Source organism: Mesoplodon densirostris, chromosome 3, assembly GCF_025265405.1.
Source record: "Mesoplodon densirostris isolate mMesDen1 chromosome 3, mMesDen1 primary haplotype, whole genome shotgun sequence".
NCBI classification, from domain to species: Eukaryota; Metazoa; Chordata; class Mammalia; order Artiodactyla; family Ziphiidae; genus Mesoplodon; species Mesoplodon densirostris.
This window is the reverse complement of record NC_082663.1, coordinates 39,617,484-39,642,638: the sequence shown is the minus strand read 5'-3', so window position 1 is coordinate 39,642,638 and position 25,155 is coordinate 39,617,484. Positions and strand designations below refer to the sequence as shown.

Genomic DNA, 25,155 nt, shown 5'->3' with positions numbered 1-25,155 from the left:
TTATTCATGTTCTTTTAATATAAAAGAAACTTCAAAGTTTGTCTTCTTTCTCAATATGAAAAAAAAATAAGCAGAGGTATTAGATGAAAAATATAAAAATGCTGGTGTGGTACAAATAAATGTAAAAAACGTTCCACAGTAGGAAATAAAAATATATATACTGTTGTTTTAAATTCTGAGGCCTTTCTTTTAAACATATTATCATTTGAATAAAGATGTTCCCCAAATTATAATATTATAAAGAGTTACATTTTAACTGAAGGGAAAATTCTTTAAACAAATAGAAAACTTGTTTGCAAACATTTTCAGTGAATGAGCAGTGGTGAATTTGGCTCATATCTTGGTTTTTGTCCAGAGAGAACATTATTTTCTTTCCATTGAATGAGAACAGAATTGTGGAGCTGTGCCATCTCTGTTGTTAAAATACATGTATGTGTACATACACACATATATGCACGATCATACATTTTGTTGCATGAATCTATAGATATGTATATTACATACTTTTGGGCAAAGCACTGTATCTAAGACCTAATTGTTTTTGTATATGGAAAAGTAACAGATTAGGAAACATCCTTCCCCAAAACATTCGAATGTTCATACTGCTAATTATATAGCACATCAGAATGTGCAAACATTACACTTATTGCAAAGTATCTTATAGATTTAGACGCCATTATAAAATGCTTTCAGTTCTATTTTTGTACCCTAAGATGTCGGTATATAATACCAAACTTCCAATTAAAGAGTTTAATATAAAAATATCAGCACAAAACTGTTTTTTCAATCTGTTTATTGTGTGAGGAACCCAAACTTCAGTTTAAGTGCTGTTGTAATTTTATTACTAGATTCCATAACCCTACAACTGATAAATTTTATACCATTTTAGGTATTTAATGAGAAACTTAGAAATACTAAGAAAAAAATCAGTATTCAAAGGGTTAATTTTGTTTATAATAACAATAAATTATGTTATCATCTTCTTCAGTTCAAAATCCAGCTTTGAACCCGAGGAAGGCTTTCAAATCATGTTAGTTAAATGGTGGTCCTTTAACCAGTAGCAGTTTGATTACCAATTACTCGAAGGATCTCTTTGTGAATGCCTCCTTCTTGTGTGTTAATATTTGTGTCTCCCACTTGGCCATCTTCGTAGCTAAAACACAAGACACAGAAATATAAAACATTTGAAAAGGAGAAACATTCAAAAACATCCCCAAAGCATTTAAGACAGCTTAGAAATGCTGTCTGGTACCTAAAGTACAGCCCAAGGGAATCAAGAGCAAGAGACAGTTCCTTCTCAGTTGTGTTTAGTAATGTGCTTACATTACTGAACACATGATTATTCTACGTCATGCCCTGATTTGACCCTTCCTTTTTAATTTTAACTTTTTAACCCCACATAAAGCATTGCCTGAGATGCGGGAAGCACCCCAGTGTCTTTGGACCTGCAAACATTTTTCACAGCAGTTGTTATATGAAGCCTGCTGAGAAAGAACATACTCACTTCAGTTTTATGCTCCTTGGGTTCTGGACTTCTTAACTCCACTCCTACTTCAATCATTTCTTTATATTCTGATCAATGACACTCTCAGAAAAATCACTTCACTTTCCACCATTGCTCCTTTGCCATTCCTGCCTTCTAATTATTATTCTGTTGTAATCAGTGCTGCATTTTTTTTTATCACTGGTTGCTCTATTTAGTCTGACTACAACAATATTCTTATTTATGCTGGTACTACACACAAGAATGCCAGTCTGCTAAGTTTAGCTAAGCAATAGAAGTGAAAATATAACATTAAAGGACAGCAATTACTAAGTCCTTTAGAAAGAAGTAATTACATTTTAGATGATAATTCATTTCCTCAAATAAACTTACTTGGGCAATAAGAATTTCCCGAGAATGAATTTTTAAACTTCCATGATAATATTCAGAGTAGAATAGGTGATGAATTAATTTTACTTCATAAAAATGACTTCAAGACAGAAGCTTTAGAGAAGTGGTAATTACTTCAAAATAGATAACCAGGGGTGTAAGCATAGTGTCTCAAAGATTAATGTGTGCCACTGTCTTTTCCTCACCATGCTTAAATTCTCCTGAAATAGCACAATACAGAAAAATAAAATAGATGACATATAACAATGAGAGCTTAAGTCTTTACATAATCAACTACTTAAAAACCTAGTGATAGTTGCATCTATATCGAGTTTAAACTCCTAAGAAGTGGCCCAAGTTTGCCTACTTGGATAATTTTTACCGTGCAAATACACACACACATACGTATACATAAGGCACCCAATGGTGAGACATTATTGTAAAAAAAAGAATGGGATATGTGGTACAAAGCCCAGTTGTAATTATTTTCTCAGGAGTTCAAACAATAAGTGCTCTGTTACAAACTAGAGAATGTGTAAAGTGAAATGCTTTAGACCTAGATCTAATTGGGTGTTTTGTAGCAAACTGTGTAAAGATATATTTTATTGGGCAAGTAAAATATGTTAGCCTGGTTTTTGTATAAATCCAGGCTACTCACTGGACCAAGGGTAAGCTAAGCCATCCATAATTCTGAGCCAAGGCTGGGGAAGCAACCTGGCTTGCAGGCTTGGCCCAAATGAGATAACGGTGTTTTATCAAACCAACTGGCCTAGCTCCTCTAGGATACAGATTATGGAAAACAAAAGAGACTGACAAAAAGAGAATGAACCAGACACAAAGGAAACCACAGTGCTTTGAGAGAAGTGGGAAGAGTGGCAGGTCTTAGAACTGCTTTGGTTCTTGATGGCTTCCCAATTTCTGATACCAGTCCACCATGTATCTCCATCCTAAGTTTCCTAATAGGTGTTTATATAAGATATGTTCAGCTTAACAGATACCAGCCTACTATTACCATCTCTATTCTTTTCAATTTAAAGTTGACCTTGATTAAGGTTTGCCTGTAATACATTAAAACTTCTCATTTTTTCCTCAACCCACTGCAATCATTCTTCAGATCCTACTACTCTACTGAAAAGTACTGACAATGGTTGCCCATGGCCTCCTAGCTGATAAATTCAGGAGATTGTATCTGCTATGTCTGCAGCATGTGATACAGCTGACTGCTCTTTTTCTTAAAGCTATATCATCTCTTCCCTCCCTAGTTGGCCCTTTGATTATTAATTCTCAGTCTCTTTCATTGCATTCTCTTCCCTGGCCTCCCTTTTCAATGCTGGTTTTATTCACAATTCCCTCCTCAGTGTTCCCTCTTTTTATGATATGCAAACTCACTTTACTTTAGTCTGTCCCATTGTTGTAACTATCACCCACATGCTGATTCCTAAAACTGTATCTCCAGTCCTTACATCTTTCCCTAACTATAAATTTCCTACAGAAATCACAGAGGTGGTATATTCAAAGCCGAACTTAACTTCTTAATTCAAAACTGACTGCTCTTTTCTACTCTGTCAATATCTCAATTTGAACTACCATCATCTACCCACCCTACCAACAAGGAAACTTCAGTCATTCTTGGTTATTCCACATGCCCAAATCCAATACATCATCAAGTTACGTTGCTTCCATTTCCCTAGTTATTCTCACTTGCATCTTCTCTCCATCTAATACCATCACCTTCGTTTAGGCATTCATTATCATTCATCTAAATGGGTGATTTTCAAGTGGCAGGTTGTGTACAGTTAGCAGGCTTTGAAATTAGGTTGTCCAGGCTAGCATTTTCCAATGAAATTAGAATAAAGTAGGACAGAGAGTATTGACTGCACCACACAAAGTAAGATTGTCCTTTCCCAAGTCACAATGTCAAGTTCATTTCTTTCTGTAGTGAGAAACGCTGACCTAGACTATTGTAATAACGCTATAACTGATCTTTCTATCTCTACACTTATCCCCCCATCCCTCCTACAAGTCTATTCTCTGCCCTGCTAGAGTGATGCAAATGGCCTTCGCTTTACTTGCAGAACAAGATCCAGTGTCACTTTCATGGCACACCTGGGTCCTTCATAATCCAAACCTAAACTTCTTCTCTAGTCATGACCCATCACTCCTCCCTCACTCTATTTCCCAGTCAAATGGAAGGGTTTGCTATATCCAAGTATTACACATTCATTGACACTTAAAAAGCATTTGAAGTTAATGGAGAGGAGATGAGACTCACATTCTTTAAATAAACTATAATAATTTATAGAAAGAACACAGGAGAAGGAGAGAATAGAGAGCAAGGGTGAGAGATTGAGATTGAAAGGATTAAGAAAAATGCTTATTTTTCCATTGTCTATGAAGCCCATAAGGAAACACAACAGCTGCCGGCTGAAGGATAAAATCAGTCAAAGGCATTCACATGTCTTAAATTATGAAGCATATAAAATAATAAAGGAAAAACCAACTACCATTTGAATTGGTCCACCAGCAGGGCTTAGATAAATGAATTACTAGTGGCATTAAAACATTTATTACAATATAGCACACAGACTATTTTGCAGCTATTTATTAGTATTGCAGACAAACACTAAGTTGTTAATATAACACTGAAGTTCACTTACGTCCAGGCAGCAACAAAATTAAAAAAAAGAAATACAGCAAGAAAGATATCAATAGGGAAATGATACACTTGACTGGGGTTTTCTACAGAAGGAAAAATGAAATCATCTAAAAGAAGACAAAAATTACTTATGTTCCTAGGAGTATAAAAAGATAACTGAAATTTTATTAATAATAAACCAATTTGCTTTAAAAGCTATGAGACAATAGATGGAATTTGGCTACCTGGAACTCTCTGGGGTATGTTAGGAAATTTCATGGACAAAAACTTAAATGTATTGACAACCTTTATTTTCAAACTGATTATAGCAGCTCTGTGACAGTTTTAAGATTGGTTCACATACATTTTTTGTTGTTGTTGTTGTCATTTGTTTGTTTTCTGGTATGCGGGCCTCTCACTGTTGTGGCCTCTCCCGTTGCGGAGCACAGGCTCCGGACGCACAGGCTCAGTGGCCATGGCTCACGGGCCCAGCCGCTCCGTGGCATGTGGGATCTTCCCGGACTGGGGCACGAACCCGTGTCCCCTGAATCGGCAGGCGGACTCTCAACCACTGTGCCACCAGGGAAGCCCTACACTTGTTTTCTGACTCCCTAAATCTGGAAGCCAGAAATGATAGCACTGTTTTTCATTAGTCACAGAGAGGAGAAATTCACTGTGAACTGAATGATATCCAGCACTTCTCCAAAGTTCTTGTAAGAAATCTGATGCTGTAGTGTACTGTCTGCTTCATAGCCTGTGTATAAGTCTGTTTATTAAGTTAGAACATTCAGTCTTTTGTCATTGCTTTCATTCAATATGTATTACGTGTTTCTGCACAAGATGTAAGATTCCCAAACACGGACAGAATTTGCATTTTACTAGGGGAGATAATAGAGTTATGCAAATAACTGGAGGACAAGGCAGCCTGGGTGATACAAAGAAAGGGCAAGCAGAACTGACAGTAAAGACAGATCCTGTCTGAGTGGGATGCCAGGAGAGGCCCCATGGAAAAGATCATACAGTTAAGCCTGGAAAGATTGGCTAAAGGCTGAGCTGGTGAGAAAGCCAACCATTCCTACTGACTGAGCAAAGGCACATTAGTGGGGAAAAGAATTCCAAGTTTTTTTCAAGAAACAGCTTGGATAATAATTTTATTCAATCAGTGGTTTGTATGGGTAACTGAAGTCAAGTCAGATGGGCACTATATTGCAGAATGCCATGTTTTTATTTGTTAATAACTATCAGCCTGTATGAGCAAGGAATAATCAAACTCTCCTTTTGGAAAAATAATGTGGTATAAATTGTATGATCTTATTAACCATAGTTAACTCTAAGTGGGAATATAATGGGTGATTGTCTCTCTTTCTGCTTACCTTTGATTTCAGTTTCTGTACATTGAACAGGTATCACTGGTATAATGATGGCAATGTTTAAAAAATCTGGCATTTTAAAAAACAGATTAGGAGCAATGAAGAAATCAGAAGCATGGAAAATAACCAGTAACCTTTTGGTGTACTCTAGGGGAGAGAACGATACCCACTGAAACAAAAGTGTTTATAGAAGAAAACTGTGAAAAGATGTAATTGTGAAAAGATGTAATTGGGAACTGATGGCAAGTGAGCAAGGAAAAAGGAATTGAAAACTACAGCAATAATGGGTTCCACTTTTGTACATAATGATTTTAAGGTATTAGTGGACTTTGGGGGACAAAATATCCAGCAAGCAGTTATAAAATGGGCATTTCATTCATTCCTATGTATCTGCCAAGCACTATGCTAGGTACGCAAACACAGATGAGCTGTATAGTCCCTGACCTCAAGAGGTATACAGAGTTAATGGAGAAGACAATGCATAAAAAAGAACAATCCAGTAATAAACACAGGCCCAGGGTCTTACACAGTTACAAAAGGGAGCAGCACAGGGCTTCCCTGGTGGCTCAGTGGTTGAGAGTCCACCTGCCAATGCAGGGGACACAGTTTCATGCCCTGGTCTAGGAAGATCCCACATGCTGCAGAGCGGCTGGGCCCGTGAGCCATGGCCGCTGAGCCTGTGCGTCCGGAGCCCGTGCTCCACAACGGGAGAGGCCACAACAGTGAGAGGCCCGCGTACCACACACACACACACAAAAAAAAGGGAGCAGCACAAAGGCATCCAGGGAAGTTTCTGGGAGGAGGGAAGACATACATTAAGATTTAAAAGAGGAGTGGGAATTAGATAAACAATATGAGGGAAGAAAATGGAAGAGAGAATCCAAGATTAATGGAGAAAGGAAAGAGCAAGAGCATGGAGTGTGGAAATCCCAGCATACAGTTCAGCTTGTGCAGCATAACGTCCTGGGGTGGGAAACAGCGGGCAATGAAAAATGGTGGGCCATACAGCTGGAGATTGGATCTCCTCCACCTTCAACACAGTGGTATTGAGGGAAGAACAAAGCACCAAGGAATCAGTTGGTTCCCTTTGTAAAGGAGACTGGGCTTCATCTTATAAGTAGTAAGCAGCTATCAAAGACTTTTAAGCAGGGGAGTGATGTGGCAGTTTCCATCTTGGAAAGAGACCTGGGTTAGAGACAGAGAAACTGGATTTATTATAGACTTGGGATAAAGCAAAGCTCCCAAATCATATAAGCTTGATGTCCCACAATTTATGTCACTTAGCCATGACTGAATGTCCTATCTTTTAATTTCATAAACAAGCTGTCTCCTTGCTATGTTCCCATAGCATACAACAAAAATGTTATGAAATGGGGATTTTTAAGCTAGAGAGGAAAACTTATTATTGGTGTTTTCCATAAATAGGAATAAATAATAAAATCCAAGGGAAGGTAATTGATGATTTGGCAGGTTAACAAGTTAGGTGTATTTAGTGCCATGGGCACCCCATGCTACACTGTGTATCAAACACTGTGTATCTTTTGCAAAATCATGATGCAAAGTACCTATTATTTCATGTAACAGCCATGATACAATTATTTTATAAATTTTTCTTGTAGCTACCTTTTTAGATATATTTCAAACTTTGACCTAAAATTAAAACAATACATATTCCAAAATATTTTCCTTTTTGCCTTCTTCTGTTCATTCATTAAAAATTGGCTGACAAGCAGCTGTACATCAGGTACCGTGCAAAGTGATGCAGGGCACACAGGACAGTAAAAACACAAGAGTAGGAGTCTGCCTTTTAGGAGTTCACGGTCTTGTGGAAGAGTCAGATACAATGAATAAACTGAATTTTAAATTGAAGTTCTGCACTGAGTTGTAGGAATACCAGGAAGAGAGATTAATTTTGATTAGGAGCTTCATAGAAGAGGTGGTATTTGAGCTAGACCTTAAAAGATAGAATAGACTTTAGATAGGAATTCCTGAAATTTATTTAGCACTGGCATCTGCTTGACTCAAGAACCTGAAAATACCCCGCATCACTTTTCTGCAGATAGTCTTGTTTTATTTGGTCCTTCCTGCTCCTAAATTTCTGAACTTCTTGAAATATTTTGAGAAATTATACCTTAAGTCGACGTAATAGAGAAACTATGGAAACGATTCATTTGCAGATCTGCCTGCTCTAAATCAGAGAACCACTAAAGCATTAAACATGTAGGTTGTAACACCAGATAAGCAAGATACAGAAACCTGGTGGTTCTTAAACTTTCCTTGGTCCCAAACAGTTGAGGGAGAAGACACACTCCTATCTCTATGAGTTTTCACTATGGCAGTGGTGGGGGCAGTGTAGCATGGGGTGCCCATGGCACTAAATACACCTAACTTGTTAACCTGCCAAATCATCAATTACCTTCCCTTGGATTTTATTATTTATTCCTATTTATGGAAAACACCAATAATAAGTTTTCCTCTCTAGCTTAAAAATCCCCATTTCATAACATTTTTGTTGTATATGACTAGAGCACCATACGTCTATGTGGTTGTCACACCCCCTGTGAAACTTCTGGCCCTTTTTAAAATAGCTGCCTTATTTCTACATATTGACCTTAATGTCTTTGTACACATGTGTCTCAAGGTCAGTAACGAAATCAAGCTCTAGCAACAATTCCTAGACCCTCAGAACCGTCTGGAATCTGTTCTTAACATCTGAATTATTACCTTTTGCCTGAAGCACTTATATTTGATTAAGTTTATTCATTTTTGGAGTTTTCCAACAAATTTTTTTCAAACTTCTTATTCTCTTATTTTTTCCTAACAGATATCTTCCTTTAAATTTTACTTTTAATTTTCTCTGATACCCTGTTCTAAAGTTTCCCCCATTTTTCTCTCATTCTCTGTTATTGTTTACTTATTGGGAAAAATGTGATTAGGATATTTTATGACTGTTTTATTTATTTATTTAATTTTATACATTTTATTATCTCCACTCTGGAAATCAGATTAGCATTGAATTTATATAATTTTTAATATTTTCAGTTAGTACAGATAAAAAGGAGGCCTCACCAATTTATATCCTAGTCATCAGGCAAAGCATCTAACTTTAGAGATCACATAATGTGTTAAAAAAAAGAAAGGATGAAATAAGAATAGAAATTGAGTTTCTGTCTGGTTATGGTATATTTGTGATAACTCACTTCTTTCTCCTCAATTTATTCTTTTCCTAGATAGTGCCATTCACCAGGGAGGCACATCACTAGCAGAACTCTGTGATTATATCTTTTATAAAGAAGGAAAACTGATGGTTGTAATTAGAATGTACATTAGTGAATGGATTCTCTTTTTCATGTGTTTTGAATCTTATCAATTTTCCTTAATTAGTTCCTTCTCTCCTGAGGGAGCAGGAAAAAAGGATGAAGTCTCATTTGTGTTTATAAAGGAATGAAAATCATTACCTTAATGGAATTTTTTCCTTTGCATTATTTGGAAAGTATCTGAGTGTACTGAAGGCTTTTTCTTCTCTTTTCTTCAGATGGTCTTTCCTCACTTTTTTCTTATGAAATATAGAAATCCTTCTCTCCAGTCAACACACACATACACACACCCACACATATACATCCACTGATTTAGTTTACATATAATTTATGTAAAACTGTAAAGAAATAATACGAGAAATGTTCACTGCCTACTTCCATATCTAATGTTATTTAGCTCAACAACTATGAACTTTAGCAAGACGCTAAAAGGAGCAGATTAACTGATTAACGACAAGCTAAGGAAAGGCCTCTGGAGTTACTTTTCCATGAAAATCTCCAGCTCACACAATGAAATAACTTTGTGATTGGAGGTGTCTTTTGGAAGGCCGACCTTCTAACAATGGTTAAGAGTCAAGATGAGCAAGAAAGAAGAAGGGAAAAAATAATCAATGAGTGCCTTTCAGTGGAGACCTGCACTGTGCTATACCTTAATCTCAATCATAACCTTAAAAAGCAGACAGCTGTCCTGGGAGCCTCCAGAGCCATGGTTGTACACTTCTCTACCTTGCCTTCTGCCCCAGGAGGGTGACTTCTATGGACTTGGTCAATATGCTCCCTTGCCCTCTAGTTTCTGCTAGAGTTTGGCCAATGGGGAGGGTGAGGTCAAGGTTTTGCTTGGTTCCAGCCCCACAAGGTCACCTTGGGCTGCCTACGTCCCTGAACTGAAGGCCATGACTCCTGTCAAAGCTGATGAACTAGAAATGGCTCTCCTACCAGGTTCTGATAACTGCTTCCTATTCTTATCTCTTTGGACCTGAGGATGTATAATAGCTCTGGTGCTACTAGATCCAAGTTACTGTACTAGACCTATGATTTCCCTATAATCACACTTTTGTAAGTGATCTAACTGTGAATGATAGAAATTATCTCGTTTCTTAAGGGCCAGTGGTTTCCTGTTGGGATTCTAACTGATACCGGTATATTGTTCTACTGTATCTATTGATGATGTTATATTGCATCTACTGAGGAAGCTTAGAGAGGTTATGCAGCTTGGCTAATGTTACCTCACTAATAACTGGTGAGTCTAGACACAAACTGTCTGATCAAAAGCAGCAGGGTTCTTTTTACTACACTCATTGTTGTCTTGCCACCAAGAATGAAATCTATAGGTATGTATATGTCTCATACTATGTAATCTGTATATTAATATGTGAGCTAAACACAAAAGATAGATAAATACATAATATATAAATCTAGATCATCAGAAAGTCACACTTTTCAGACCAACCAAAAGAAAACCAGGCAGTTCATAAAATTTTCATTGTGAACCATCAGTCAGTAAGCTAATAGATCAAATGTTGCAGATGTAGTGTGCTCCAGCTATGCTATATATTGAAGTAATCATGATACAGTCATTTTGAGATGGCTTATAAAACAAGTCAGTGCATTTTTCCAGCTTCTTTTTAGAAAGCTACACAAACGTACAAAACAGATATACTCAACTCTTCCTTGAGGTTCTTTCTGTGACAGGACCGTGGATAAGGAAGCCTCAGGCATGGGAAAAAGTTGAGAGTTAAGCAAGGTGGGTAAAAAACAGACAGATCTACTGCACTCATTTACTTAGGGAAGAAAAATACCACTCTTGTATTTTGATGCAGCTCTTATGCTATAGCTGTGTCAAAAAATCCACATTAACATGCCCTGCATTGCCAGCCTATATCATGGAATGCAGATCAACTTTTTATAGGAAGAAGAATTTCTCATTATTGTTTTCCTCATTCCCAGTTCTAATATTTTTTAAATCTATAAATAATATATATGTATATTTATGTGTGTGTATATATCTATCTAGATACATATAATATCTTTATGTATGTATATATACACATGTATACATACATACACACAGATAGTGGTTAAAGAGACCATGTTTTTCTTCAATTCTTCTAAGTTAATAGCATTTAAACACCCCCCTTTTTCACAGCTTATTAAAATAAAACAAAAACATTGAGTTGATGAGAAAATACTTGTCTGCTATATTTTGGCAGCTAAAGTGAGTAAACAATGTAGTCACTACTACCTCACTTATGGAGAAGACAGTAACATAGGATTTTAAGTTTTTACACTTACACAAAAAAGAATCGTGTGCAGACATGATCAGTATTTGGGACGACCCATATCTCTCCATGTTTGTGCAGGTCAGGTGAGGTGATCACTGTAAATGGAAGAGAAAATTAAAGAACTATTTATTCTAAGTTACTATATCCCTTCTCTTAGAAATCTAAAAGCAAAAATGCATGCACAAATTAACATATGAAAAATGTTTCTTTCACCTTATTAAGCTATCAAGAAATGTAAATAAAAACAGTGAAATGCCAAGTAACAATTTTATGTCTGGAACACGATTAGCATATCAATAGGAAGGAAATCACTTTTGTGTTACGGTGGCAAATAGGTCCTGACTTGGGAACTATGTAGAAAGCGACTTAGCGTCCTCTATAACCATCAAACGTTGAAAACTTGAAAGACAGTAAACAGTGGCTACTGAAACTCCCACACAAGAAGAAAAAAATGAACTTTTAGCCAAAGTCAGATTTTAAAGCAAGAACAAAGGAAAGTATATGATATTGCAAATCGCCTATCAATTTTCTGTCCTAAGTTCAGAATCGAAGAATAATTTCAGTGTAGGAACAAGAAAGACCTACTGGGTTATCTACACTCAGCACGTGGTTCATCTTTCAGATTTTTTATGGTATTATATATTCAGAAACCAACATAAAGAGGAAGGGGTATATTAACAAAAGAGATAAGCAATACTTGATCAGAAAGAGATAATTACCATTCTGAAATATCTGCCAAGAATAAAATATAGCACTATTTGAATTCTTGCCAATTCTGCTTTTTGGTTTTAACCTTTATGATCTCTGTTGTTAAGTATTTTCCATTTGTGCCCTTAGAGATGGTCATAAGGAATAAAGCTTTCACTAGTCCATCATAAGCATTTTGTAAACATACTTAAACTTTTAAATACAGCTAAGAGAGAGAATTAACGCTATGAGAATTGTAAAACTTTCAACTTACCTTCACATAAGGCTATGCATTTTAAGTTACGGCTTTGCAGGAACTGGGATTGCTGTCCTTTTTTCTGTGACTAAAGTCCAAAAGAATTTTAAAATTAGAGTAAAAATGGGACAGTCACTCAAGTGAAAAAAAAGAATCATCATTAAAAAGTAATAGTCACTAAGATAGCTCCAGAGGTTTAAAAAAGGCCTATCTCGACCAGCAGCAATATCCTGGAATTCTCTCTTAATGTCAATCTGTATTTGTTATATCACTTAATTTCTGTACATAATCATAATTAAATTACTCTCAAAAATAAGCAAATTAAAAAATACTAAATTAAAGTTCAGTAGCCTCACAATATAGAATTAGAACTCAAATTTATTTTTACCAGAAGCCTAGCATCTCTATTTAGAGGGAAACAAAATTAAAGTTGCATAATCTTTTCAAACATTAAAATGAATTATTCTAGATCATCTAACTACCCAAAACAAACCCATATTTATAGCATCATTAAGCCACAGAGGTTTCAGAAACATTTCATGTAGAAAATCTGGGGTTTTGTTTTTGTTTTCAGACACTAGACTAGCTATACTCTTTTTAAAAAAATCTAAAGTCACATTATTCATCAGATGGATTTTAATTTGTCTGGAATGCTTGTTTTCTCTGAAACAACAAGGGATTTGTGCTTGCCCTTCTCTATGCCTGGAGTGTTCTTTCTCCCAGAGAGCCATATGGCTTGTGCACCCACCACCTATAGGTCTTTACTCAAATAGAACCTTCTCAGAGCATCCTTTCCTGATCACGCCATTTAAAATTCATTCGAGTTCCATCTTGCATCCCACAGCATTCAACATCCCTTTCCCCTGATTTTTCTCTGTAAGATTTACCACCATCTAGCATTCTTTCTATCTAAATATATATTTAATTTATTTATATCCACTCAGTAGAATGCAGGCACCAAGCGGATTTGTCTATCGCTGATGATCACTGTAGCCCAATACCTAGATGTCCAGCACTCTAGCAGAAGCTCAATACATACTTATTGAATATTTAATGAATAAAGGCATTTTAGGGTGAGTTTCATTCCTGTAGGAGTAACAACCACTTAAAATAATTCTGCAGATTTAAAAAGCCTGAGTATTTATCGAAGTCCTGCCAGCTAAGGGAGCTAGAGTTCATTCATCAGAGGCGGTCGCCCGATTCGCTACAACACCTGTGATGCGCTGCTGTTTTTACTGCTTGAAGCTGGCTCATCCTTGGCTGACACCTTCTGCTTCTTGTTCATCCCTAAAAACATCAGCAAAATAATAATTTAGGGACAAAGCCGTATGATGCAGCTCAAAGTACAATCCATCTACACTGCAAAGTTCCACTTTAGGCAAAGGCTTGACAGCATCAGGCCACAGACCACCACAAAGGGCTGCTGAAGGAGCAGCTGCTGTGCCCTGAGCAAGCAGGGTGGAAAGTTGGTGGGTTCTGGAAGTCCTGGTCAAGTTACAAAGTAGAAAATACACTTTGTTTTTCTTTGCGTTGTAAAGAAGGCTAGGACCTTCCCTTGCATAAAATTGATATAATCAGAAAATTCTTAAAACTTGATTTTAAAAGGCGTTTAGGACCTAAATTTCATTCTTACCATCTGGTGACTAGAAGATAAGGGGTGGAAAATATGAACAATTTCAGAAAAATATATTTATACTGCAACTCAACTTCATGCTCAATTCCTGTAGAATTTACTATTCCTCCTAATAAAGGAAAACTATTTAAGTCCTTTTGTCTATGATACTCACAAGTCTTACCTTACCCTGTTAATGCCATGGCTTTTTACTGTGAAATATTTCAGACAAAACAGAACTAAAATTCCTGTCTGTTTTAGAATAGGTAGATTTGTAGCTATAGTGTATTTAAAAATGCTCACCTACTATCCTGAAGTTGAGAAGCCTGTGTGTTTGTTGCTGTTTCAATAAAAGGCTTAATGAAAATGGGGCAAAGCCTATGGACCAAACTGCAAATGGTGTGGATGCAGGCACTTTCCAAGGCGGACATTCCCTCAAAGGGGCAGAAGTGGGTGTGGTCAAGCTGAGGAACAGGCGAAGGCTGTTTCCTGCAGAAAGACTGTTCTGCTCTCAAACTCCTAGACCTGAAGCCCGCCAAACCAAGTATGAAGTTACTTCAACGTACTGTAGATGTTTTTACATTTTTTTTTTTTCAGATCAAGGACACTGAAAGAATTGGATGAAAGCTATCGACCCGCTTTCCAGACAAACATTCACACAAATTTCACATTCATCTGAATCCCTCAAAAACCTTTCCATGAACTCACCTAAGGAGTCAGTACACCCATATAAGTACCCGTATAAGAAGCAGTATAAGAAGCAGAAAATCACAGGACTTGATGATGTGTTGTGTTGTCCTTATCTATGCTGAGATTGTATTTATTTATTAAAAATGATTTGATATTACTTTTTTACTGTGTTCTGTTTTAATAAGATTTAGAGTCTCATTTAAGCTGATTCTGATCATCTTTCCCACTGAACTACATGATTTTATTTCCTATACTATCTTATTTTTCTGATATTTATTTTCCTAGCTTTAATTTTGGCATATTGTATTTTCAAAGATCACTGCAACAATATTTCTCAACAGTATGTTTTTCTACAATGTGACTGTGCCACTCTTTCATCAGGAGATGGAGTCTAATTCCCCAGCCCCTGGATACGGAGGGGCTTGTGACTGCTTTGACCAATACTGTACATGGGAAGTGGCGCCACGTGAGTTTTGAGACTGGGTCAGAAGAGGCATACAGAGCCCACCTGGTCCTCTTAGGACATGTGCTCTGGGAAAGGTCGAGGTGGAACACTGAGAAACCATTTGCCGTGGCTGAAAGAGCATGAACTTGGACAAAAGAATCAGACAGGTAAGCCTGCTCAGTGTTCTCCTAGTTATTAGATCTCTCTAAGTCTCCTTTTCTATAATATATGGATCTTAAGACTTACCATCCAGGCACCACGTGAACAACATCTCCTGAAGTTGTTTAATGGAATCATGTAACCCCACACAACACAAGCATATAAGCAAAACCAACTATATATGCAGGTATACGAATGTAAAAGCCTTTAAGTCTAAAGGGGAACTCACCAAACCCTGAGTTTCTTAGGAAAGGAGGAAAATTGTTCGTTTGTTATTTTATACAGTTCTGTGTCGTTTCAATTCCTTTACAATGGGCATAATTATTTTATATTTAAACAGAATAAGTTTCTGTTCTAAGAAGAAAATCATACAGATCATTGTGAAATACTCCAAAAACTTTTAAAGTGTAAAGAAAAAAATCACCCTTAATTTTACTACCTCAGGATTACGAATGCTAACAATGTGGTAATCGGCCTTTCCATATTTTGAATTTATGAGGCTCTTCCTCGGCACATGGTTTCAGTTTATTCCAATATATTTTTCTCAAACAATCTCACTAAAATATTAACAAGAAGTTGTCAATAAGTAGGATGGTTCTGAGGGTGTTTTTCTAATCCTAAGTTTTCCATACTGCTTAAAACTTCTTTAATATAATATGTACATAAACTTTTTTCAGGGCTTTACATAATATTTTGTACATGCTATATTTTCAATGTTTACTGTAGATGGAAGAAATGTAGAAACTATTGAAACAAAATTAAAATTAATTTTGAAACTGACAAAACATATGCTCCATCTTATATGCTAGGGGAAGTATTATAAATTCATCTTGACACGTGAGCTTTGTTTTTACTTCTGACATTTATCAGATGAATTTAATACAAATACATCAAATAAGCTTCATTCACTCGATAAAAAATTGTGCTTAGAATATACACCAACAGAAACTTAATATATTTGAGGTTGAAATGAAATACAAGCTTACCTGAGTAACCAAATGATATGCTTGACATTGGACTAAGATAGATTCCACTTCCATACATTGCACCGTGGAGCTAGAATGAGAGGAGGTGGGAAAGGAAACGGTCAGTTTATGGTTTCAAATGTTAATATTTCACAAAAGAAGACCATTGGTCTTATGCTGGAACATTAGCTCTTAATAAAATGATAAAGCTCTGATTTCAAGGTCTAATTTGAAAAGAGTACTAATATCCTTGTTCTTAAAATTCAGAGTGAATTGATATATGGAAAATGACAGCCAGAAAAAATCCTTAGTAAAGATTTTCCACCCTGCTGATGACAAAGAGTCACTTAGTATCAAGTACTGGAGTAGGCTTTTTTTTTAATTAATTTATTTATTTTTGGCTGCATTGGGTCTTTGTTGCTGTGCGCGGCTTTCTCTAGTTGTGGCAAGCAGGGGCTACTCCTCGTTGCGGTGAACGGGCTTCTCATTGCAGTGGCTTCTCTTGTTGCAGAGCACAGGCTCTAGGCGTGTGGGCTCAGTAGTTGTGGCGTGTCAGCTCTAGAGCACGGGCTCAGTAGTTGTGGCTCATGGGCTTGGTTGCTCTGCAGCATGTGGAATCTTTCCTGGACCAGTGATGGAACCTGTCTCCTGCATTGGCAGGCGTTTTCTTAACCACTGTGCCACCAGGGAAGCCCTGGAGTAGGCTTTTATGTTAATGACTCTAAAATACTGAAAATAAACGTGGCTGAAACACATGTGACAGAAGGTTGATCAGAACTCATCTGCTAGTATATCAACAAAATATCTTAGATTTTCATTATACGGCACTGTCATGCCATTCCTTACTTCCTCTAAATTTTTCAAGTTATGGAGCGTTTCATTAACTGAAACTCTTTGACTAGTCTGCTACTCAGAACAATTAAAATTCTCTCTTATTATCTCCATGTTCTAGGGCCCTCATACCGTATTTAGTATGCACCAAATATTAATTCAATAAATATGTATTTATAGACATTTTATATTTATGGACATTTATATTTATATTAAATGTGTATTTATGAACATTTATATTTAGTTGTGTCATCCTATTGTCATCAGAATATGAGATCTCGCACAGGTGACTGGGTTGGGGATTTCATCTCCTGACCTCCTTACATCATCAGATGAAAATCAGCTGAATGAGAGTGAGGTGGGATGCTGGAGATGAAGGGTATAAATAAAAATGGGACCACACCCACAGTATCCTGCCCATGTGCTGCCCTGCGGGCTGAAAAGCAGGTAGCCGATGGCTCTTTGGTGTCCAATCTCCATTTTGCTTATTCTTAGCCCTACCTTTTCTTCTGTTAAAGTATTCACACTGAGGTAGTGCTCAAAAAACTTAAGTTGGAATAGCAGAGAGAATTTGTGTAAGGTTTTACCTCTTTTGTGATCATTTTTTTCTATTAAGTTTAAAGTGGTTTCACTATTTTCTCATAGGGGAACTCAGTTTTCTTTTTCTTTTCATCCTTATGTTGTATATAGATCAATTCTGCGTGACTTATTTTGTGAAAATTAGGTGTGCCTGTTAGAAAAGTCCACGTAATTTTTTAAAGCACACACGCATCCCGTTTTGCAAGTGAAAACAACACCAGGACGGACTGCTTACTGAACTCCAATGCTGAAGAATAACGAGTCTCGTTAAAGCATGCAGAAAATTTACCTGCAGTCGTGTATTAGAAGCAACAACCAGACCATTTCTCAGGATGGAGTGCCAGTTTTCAATGTGCGAGCCACTAAAACACAGGGGAGGGGAAGGAAAAAGCAAAATCAAAAATCAATGACCTTTTTATGGGGTCTCAATATAACAAGTCATGGTGCCTTCTCAGAGTTCTGGGTTTGCTAGTCAAGTATCGTGTAGTGAACTGTCCAGTGCTAACAGCCAACTACTAAAAGAGGATGCCTTCCTCCCCACACATTTCTGGAAGACTAAGTGGGGGACACACCCTCCTAAACATTAAGCCATACTCACTGAAATGCAAAGGTGCTTCCGAAGAGTTTTTTAGCAGCTCTAAAATTGGATTCTTTGGCTGGTGGACTGCTGAGAAGAAGGAATTGATGGGGAGTGTGCATGAACTTCAGTTGCTGCCATTTAAAATAAGGATGCAGGAAAACATGTCAAATTTAACATACAATCAGGCTGATGACAATTTCAAACTTTACTGGTTTAAGAATTATCTAGTTTCAAACCATAATAATTTATATTAACAGGGTCATTCATTTGACAGAAACCCTGCCTAAATGATAAATCGCATGGAATTGCTGATATGAAGGATAATTCTTTAGGCTAATGGAAGAGGAATAGGAGACAGACAATCCAAAGTCATTTATATTTAGCTTTGGAATATGCTATGTAATCACATTCAAGCAGATCTGCCTTCCTAATTACATTTCTTTTTGAGATTTTTATTATTGAATTCCCTAAGTATCCACCAGCTATTCAACTGGGGAAATATCTGAATTTGCTAAGCAGAAAAGTTAGTGAAAGATTTTAAAACTGCAAAAATTATCATCATCATGCTTTATTTACATATATTTGTAAAATTAGAAATTGCCTACATTCAAATTATAGTTTCCCACTTTGCTCATGGAAAAAATTAAAACAAAATCTTTTGAATCAGTCACTTAACAAAATTGTCTAACTGCTGCCCTTTCACCTAAGAATATATGTACTTATGTGGGAATCCAATATATAGGAATCTCATAGTTTAGAAATTCATAGATGGGAGAGCTGAGATTTTAGATACTGCTCCTAGGTGACGATCAGAACTGAAATCAGAGTCCATTAGCTTTTTCTTTATTTTGTAAGCATATTAGGCCCATAAGTAAGATATCTGGAGACAATATCTTCTCCAGTATAGAAAAGTAAAGCTGTGCCAACATTAAACTGACAATGATAAAAAAGCACATTACCTTTTTCTGGTCAGTCTCTAGGTAATGTTCTCTCTATCACATGTGGAATAACTAAATGATTTCACATTGACTCGTTTACTTAAAAGTTCAGGGCAGCAGCCTGAAATTGATATCTTGGAGAAACTTAGAGCTGGGGCACATATGGTGATTTCTAACTGAAGAATTAGGCTTGGCCTGAGTTAACTTCAATTTCCTGGAGAGGCTGCCTAAAAATCACAGGGGTCAGTTCTCCCAACTAGTCAGTATTCCTCACATTTCTGTATGTATATGTGAAAAAACAACTTACCCTGTTAACTGGCAGTTTCACAATATGTGATCTATTACTTGAAATAACCCTGAAATTAATTAAAATAAGCCATCAGTCACAAATATATGCCACATATATTTAAAGTGTTTTTCCCCTCAGTTGGCAAGTGATTAAAACTTATTTTTGCTGTGACATAAACTAAATTGAGTAATAAGTTTACTTAATTACATCATTTTGCTTTGCTTCCTGAAACAATTTAAAGAGCTGATATAATAAACAAGATACTTTAATCTGAAAACACAGAAGTATCTCTTTAAAACTTAAGAGATATAATTTTTAATAACCACAACCTTAGATATCAGCAAAGTGAACATTTATGAATATGCTTTCAAATAATGGTAATCTAAATACAAAATTTAGAAGCTGATTCATACATCTGCTTCCTCTGCTTCTCCCTACACTATCTAACTAAGAATGAGTTTTTATGAAGATTTTTTTACTTTCTTTAAATATTTGAGGATATTTGTGCTAATACATACAATGGTTTATATACAAACTGTTGTTCACCATATGTGTAGACAATGAAGTTGAAAAAAAATCAAAACCTCAGGTATCTGAAAGGACTAATTGTTTTATGATTTTCAGTAGAGAAAATAATAACTGAAAAAATTGTAAAACATGTTGGTAAATTTTCTCCTCCTTGAAGGAATAGTGACTAAAAGCTGAAGGAAATGATCACAAATAATTAAAAGTGAATAATCAGGCTAACTTCAGGGAAAAAAAGAAAGTGATTAGATATTTGAAATTTTTACCTTCATTTTGAATATGACAATATGAGAATTTTAAAAGTTAAAATAAAAACTATGTGTTATTTTACTCAATTCGTCAGAATTTTAAAAATAGATTATAAAAGATACAAAGAAGAAAGACTTCTAAAACCTAACTTTTGTCGTGGTTTTACTAGACTAAATTAAATGTGTTTTGTAAGGTTCTGCCTAAGTGAAAGTTAAGTAATTAAGAGTCATGAGGTGGCCTCTTCCTCCTTTGCCCATCTTTACATATTTTTTAAAAAACTTCCTGGCTGTAGCATGGAACAAGTACTCATTCAGACCAATCTCTTATAATCTTTACATTTGTATTACTGCCTGATAATCACGGTAAATTCCATAGTCTTTGAGTTGTCAGTGATTTCAAAGAGACGTACCTAAACCCCCCATAGGTATGGTGAGTAGGTGAGTAGATACTACTGTTTTCTTTTTGCAGATGAGAAACCAGAGGGCAGATTATTTGAAGTAAGTGTTGTAGAGCAAGGGGAGCTCTCAACCCACCCCTCAACTATAGCCTAACCCTTCTTTTCTAGGGTTAGGCTGGACTAACGCTGTGTGCCTTACAAGACTTTCTCTGAAACAGTGCCTCATCTGCAGTCATCAAACACAGAGTTTATCAAATTTACACTATCTTTGTTAAGGGAGTAAATTATACAAAACACACATTATAGAGAGATTTTCAGTAAGTGTTTGAAACAGCTTTATCACACAGTTAACGAGAAAATTAAATGAGCCAAAATGGCTTCACCATGTAATCGAACCAATCAAATTTTTAAAAATGATAGATAACAAACTGCTGTCGACTGCACTGTATATCCCTGCAGTGCATATGATAGCACTTTCTTCCCCTTGTGATGTCCAAATTTTAATTAAAGTGAGAGCCCTTAAGGACTCTTGGACTGTAAAATCACCAGGCCTCATAGGCTTGTAGAACTGTAGCATTGCAGGTCTTGCAAAATAGGCTTTTTTTTTCCCCCCCTTAAAGCAGGCAGTAGGAAGTTATGCTGTTTTCATTAAGAGGAAAACTAAATTTTATACCATTGCAGTAAGGGATGAGCAAGGGGGTCTTGTTTATCCATCTGCTTCTTGATTTCCAGATACGGTGCCTGAAAAAAAAAGTCATTATACGTTTTGATTTTTCTTAAAAATTCCTTTTTTTTCTTTTCTCTTTTTCTTTTTTTGCAAAAGGAAAATCAGATTGAACAGGTATGCCTAATCCAGTTAAACGTGAAGACCTGTGGTTATGACATGATAATGGCAGCCATTACCCTGGTTGCTTCTCCCCAAGATGATATGAACTCTGACCTTCCATGCAGGACAAAGAACTCGCCGAAACATTTTGATAAGAGGCTCAATCAAATTTTAGCCTGGCTTCCACGCACTAGGCTGGAAGTCCCTGGACCGCTGCTGAGTCTTTGCTCAAGAAAACCCAATGTTGCTAAAACACAAAAGGTACCAACCCATACAGTTAACCTTTCAGTAATTATCTTATCCCCCCTGAAATTTCCATTTCCCCAGAGCCCCCCCTATTTTCACTTCTCTGTAGCCCCTTTTTGTTCCCTCACTGTTTTCACTTTAAAAACCTCGGTCACCTTGCCTTACTCGGAGGTGATCTCAGCTCACATTGCAAGTTTCTCTCCCCTACTGCAGTACTTGAATAAATCTGTCTTGTCACCTTTATCAAGTGTCTGGTTTCTCTTTGACATTTTTAACATTTAACTAACATTAAAGCGAAACTTGTAATAGCTACTACTCATGCTCATATCTGAGGGTACTGACTTCGGGTAGATCTTTACATGAGAAAATTGGACAAAATTTACGTAAGATGACGACCCCTTCTTTTAAAAGTATTGATGGAATTCACCCAGACAATTAACATTTTCCTAGAAAGAAAGGCAATCTGTCTGTGACAATTTAGGCCAGTATAATGTTATATTTATTTGGAGAGGTTTAAAGAATTTGACAGGATAAAACCTGACAGCATCCCTATGAAGTGTACACTGAGGGAGAAGGCAACATTACTATTCACCATCCTGGCAATGAAGAAACTGAGGCATCAAGCAATTAAGCAACTTGCTCAAGGTTGCAGGCCACGTCACTGATGAGCAAATTATACCACATGGGCCTCCAACTTCCCAAGCTGACACGCAATCATCTCCATTGCCTCCTATTAAAATAGCTTACACATGACCCAGAATCAAGGAAGCAATTCTTGGCACAGAGCTGATCCCAGAGTCAGAGTTTGTAGCTATTTTTAGATGCAAGAATGGTCTGGATCTACGGTATAGTATAAATATCCTATACCAAAGTCTTTGGTGACCAAAAATGTTTAATTGTATGTAAGGTACTGCAATAGGTTCTTTTTTCCCCCTAAGTGGAAATGCATTTATTGTTTTCTTTTCCTTATACAAATAATAAATGTTTGCTTGAAAAGGAATTCCGATAATGTAGAAAGGGCATAGAAAAACAGGTGGAAAGAATGACAGCTTTTAAGCAAATAATGTAACTTGTGAATTAAAGGATCTCTTGTTTACCACTGTCTGACACACACCATTTGTTGAATGGATGAATGAGTATTTGACTTCATAAATAAATAACTATCAAAAGAACCAAGAATCAAATTTGGGAATGTAAAAATGTACTTTGGGCTTCCCTGGTGGTGCAGTGGTTAAGAATCTGCTGCAAATGCAGGAAACATGGGTTCGAGCCCTGGTCTGGGAAGATCCCACATGCCGTGGAGCAACTAAGCCCGTGCGCCACAACTACTGAGCCTGCGAGTCACAACTACTGAAGCCCGTGCACCTAGAACCCGTGCTCCACAACAAGAGAAGCCACCACAATGAGAAGCTTGTGCACCACAACGAAGAGTAGCCCCTGCTCGCCACAACTAGAGAAAAGCCCGCGCACAGCGATGAAGACCCAATGCAGCCAAAAATAAAATAAAATTAAATAAATAAATTTTAAGAAAGAATAAATCTTTAAAAAAAATGTACTTTGGATGCACATCTGCAAATGGAGTAGATGGGGTAGTGGGGGAGGAGGAGTGGCACAGAAGCTTTGTGGGCCCCAAGACTGGAGAAATCACTATTCCCTCCCTCACCAGAGAAAGGCAATGACTCAGAATAATACTTACCATAAACTTGCAAAGGCCTCTAGGGGCAGTGCAAGCCTTGAAACCACCATATGCAATCTCAACCCATAATGTGTGGTATTGTCAATTAGATTGTTAATTTCTACTCATAATGATGAGCTTTAAACATTTCTCCAAGTGTTTGGCAGTGGAAAGGCCTCAATAATTCAATAAGATGTGCTTTTCCAAGTGCTGGACTCCAGCCCAGGGATATATTGGACTTCCATAATAAACCCTGATCCTTGCTCATCAAACTCTTCCACCAAAAAACCTCCCTAATGGCCAAAAATATAAACTCATGCTCTCAAGGAGTCTGGTGTCTTTCAAAGTTCTTTTGAGATTCTGTGTTACATCTAAACTATTTATGTGTAATTTACATTTGATAGAACATTAGTTTTGATTTTAACATTAAAATGTTTTGAAATTACTACCATTAATTAAAATGGGCAGTCGAGGAAGATGGTACCAGATTTAACTTTTGCCTTAAGATTTTCCAACAAATTATTGTCTGAGTTTGAGAGCCAAGCATTCAGATTATGATTATGCAATTACCCTCCAAAGTCACAGTGGTAGCATGCCAAAACGCTGATGTAATTTAATTAAAACATCTTAGTACAAAACAATTTTCATTTTTTTATGATTTTAATTATACTCTCATATAATAGAAAAGTCTATATTTCACCACATGGCCAGTACTCTCAGATATTTTAAAAATATCATTTCACTCAAGCAGAACTGAACTTTACAAGACCACAAGATGATAAACTTACTTGTGTCATTTCTCTAATAGAAGTTATGCTGTCCAATGCTTTCATTACTCGATCATAGTTCTTCTTCTGTTTGAATGGGGGAAAAATAGTATTCACCATAAGCCTTTGCAAGTCTGCACATTACTGGAGAGACATATTATTTCTGTACCTGAATTTTCCATCAGGGTCAATTTGAAAGTAATGACTGTATTGTGTACACAAAAGGGGAGACTTTAGTAAGATGGCTCAAGGACATAGGATTTATAACTGAGTCAGAGGGAAGAAAAAAGAAAATAATGCCAGTTTTAGTGTAAATACATAAAATGATGTTCAGCTTACAGGGGAAAAGCTATAAATACAAAAAAGATATCAGGCTTCTGATTCTTAAAAAATTAAGCCATGATGAATAAAGTAAGCACAGAATCCTTCTCAAGCACAAAAATCCACTTTAAATCTTACAGTTTCATTTTGCTTTTAGTTCCTTTTGATTGGAAGATTGTTACCAGACAAGTATGATTAGTAAGTGTGTAAATGACACCATACACTCAACTGATAATTCATTTTTAAGCACACTGAAAATATGTGCACTGTTGCCACTTATGAAGGAAGGAAAGTTTTTCCAAGAGAATTTTATAGAGTCCTTGTTTCCATAAAATGATTTCAAGATGAATAGTAATAGAAACTAAGGCAATTTTGGCTCTCATGTAATTTGAAAATCATGTTATTTCAGAAGAATTCTGCCAAACTTCCCTGAATATTTATAAGATTGTTTTCCCAAGAAATGTCAGTTGATCAACAATATGAAATAAACTTTCACTAACCTTCAGATAACTGGGGAGGGAGAGAGGGGAGGGCAAGAGAGGATGAAATAAAAATACAAAAGAAAAGGGAAAATTTGTCCCTTTACCCATGATCCTTAAAATTAAAATGAGATCACATAAGTTAGAATCTCAAAAAATATA

The 25,155-nt window shown here is 36.4% G+C and overlaps 1 protein-coding gene across 2 annotated transcripts in view; it reads right to left on the bottom strand.

Annotated features, from left to right (window-relative positions):
• Window positions 1-869: 869 nt before the first annotated feature.
• The window catches only part of PARP8 (poly(ADP-ribose) polymerase family member 8), a 177,518-nt gene continuing 153,232 nt past the window's right edge, over window positions 870-25,155 (bottom strand). Inside the window, exons 18-27 of one of the 2 annotated variants that reach the window (XM_060091685.1) lie at window positions 24,215-24,280; window positions 21,353-21,420; window positions 19,527-19,575; window positions 18,300-18,412; window positions 17,991-18,063; window positions 16,313-16,382; window positions 13,634-13,707; window positions 12,439-12,508; window positions 11,488-11,572; window positions 870-1,153 (exon numbers count right to left, since the gene is read on the bottom strand). In XM_060091685.1, coding sequence (XP_059947668.1) covers window positions 1,051-1,153; window positions 11,488-11,572; window positions 12,439-12,508; window positions 13,634-13,707; window positions 16,313-16,382; window positions 17,991-18,063; window positions 18,300-18,412; window positions 19,527-19,575; window positions 21,353-21,420; window positions 24,215-24,280 — 771 coding nt within the window. In that variant the 3' untranslated portion in view covers window positions 870-1,050. Of the gene's footprint in view, window positions 1,154-11,487; window positions 11,600-12,438; window positions 12,509-13,633; window positions 13,708-16,312; window positions 16,383-17,990; window positions 18,064-18,299; window positions 18,413-19,526; window positions 19,576-21,352; window positions 21,421-24,214; window positions 24,281-25,155 lie in introns of those variants that run through there. The other variant, XM_060091686.1, reaches the window with a different exon arrangement.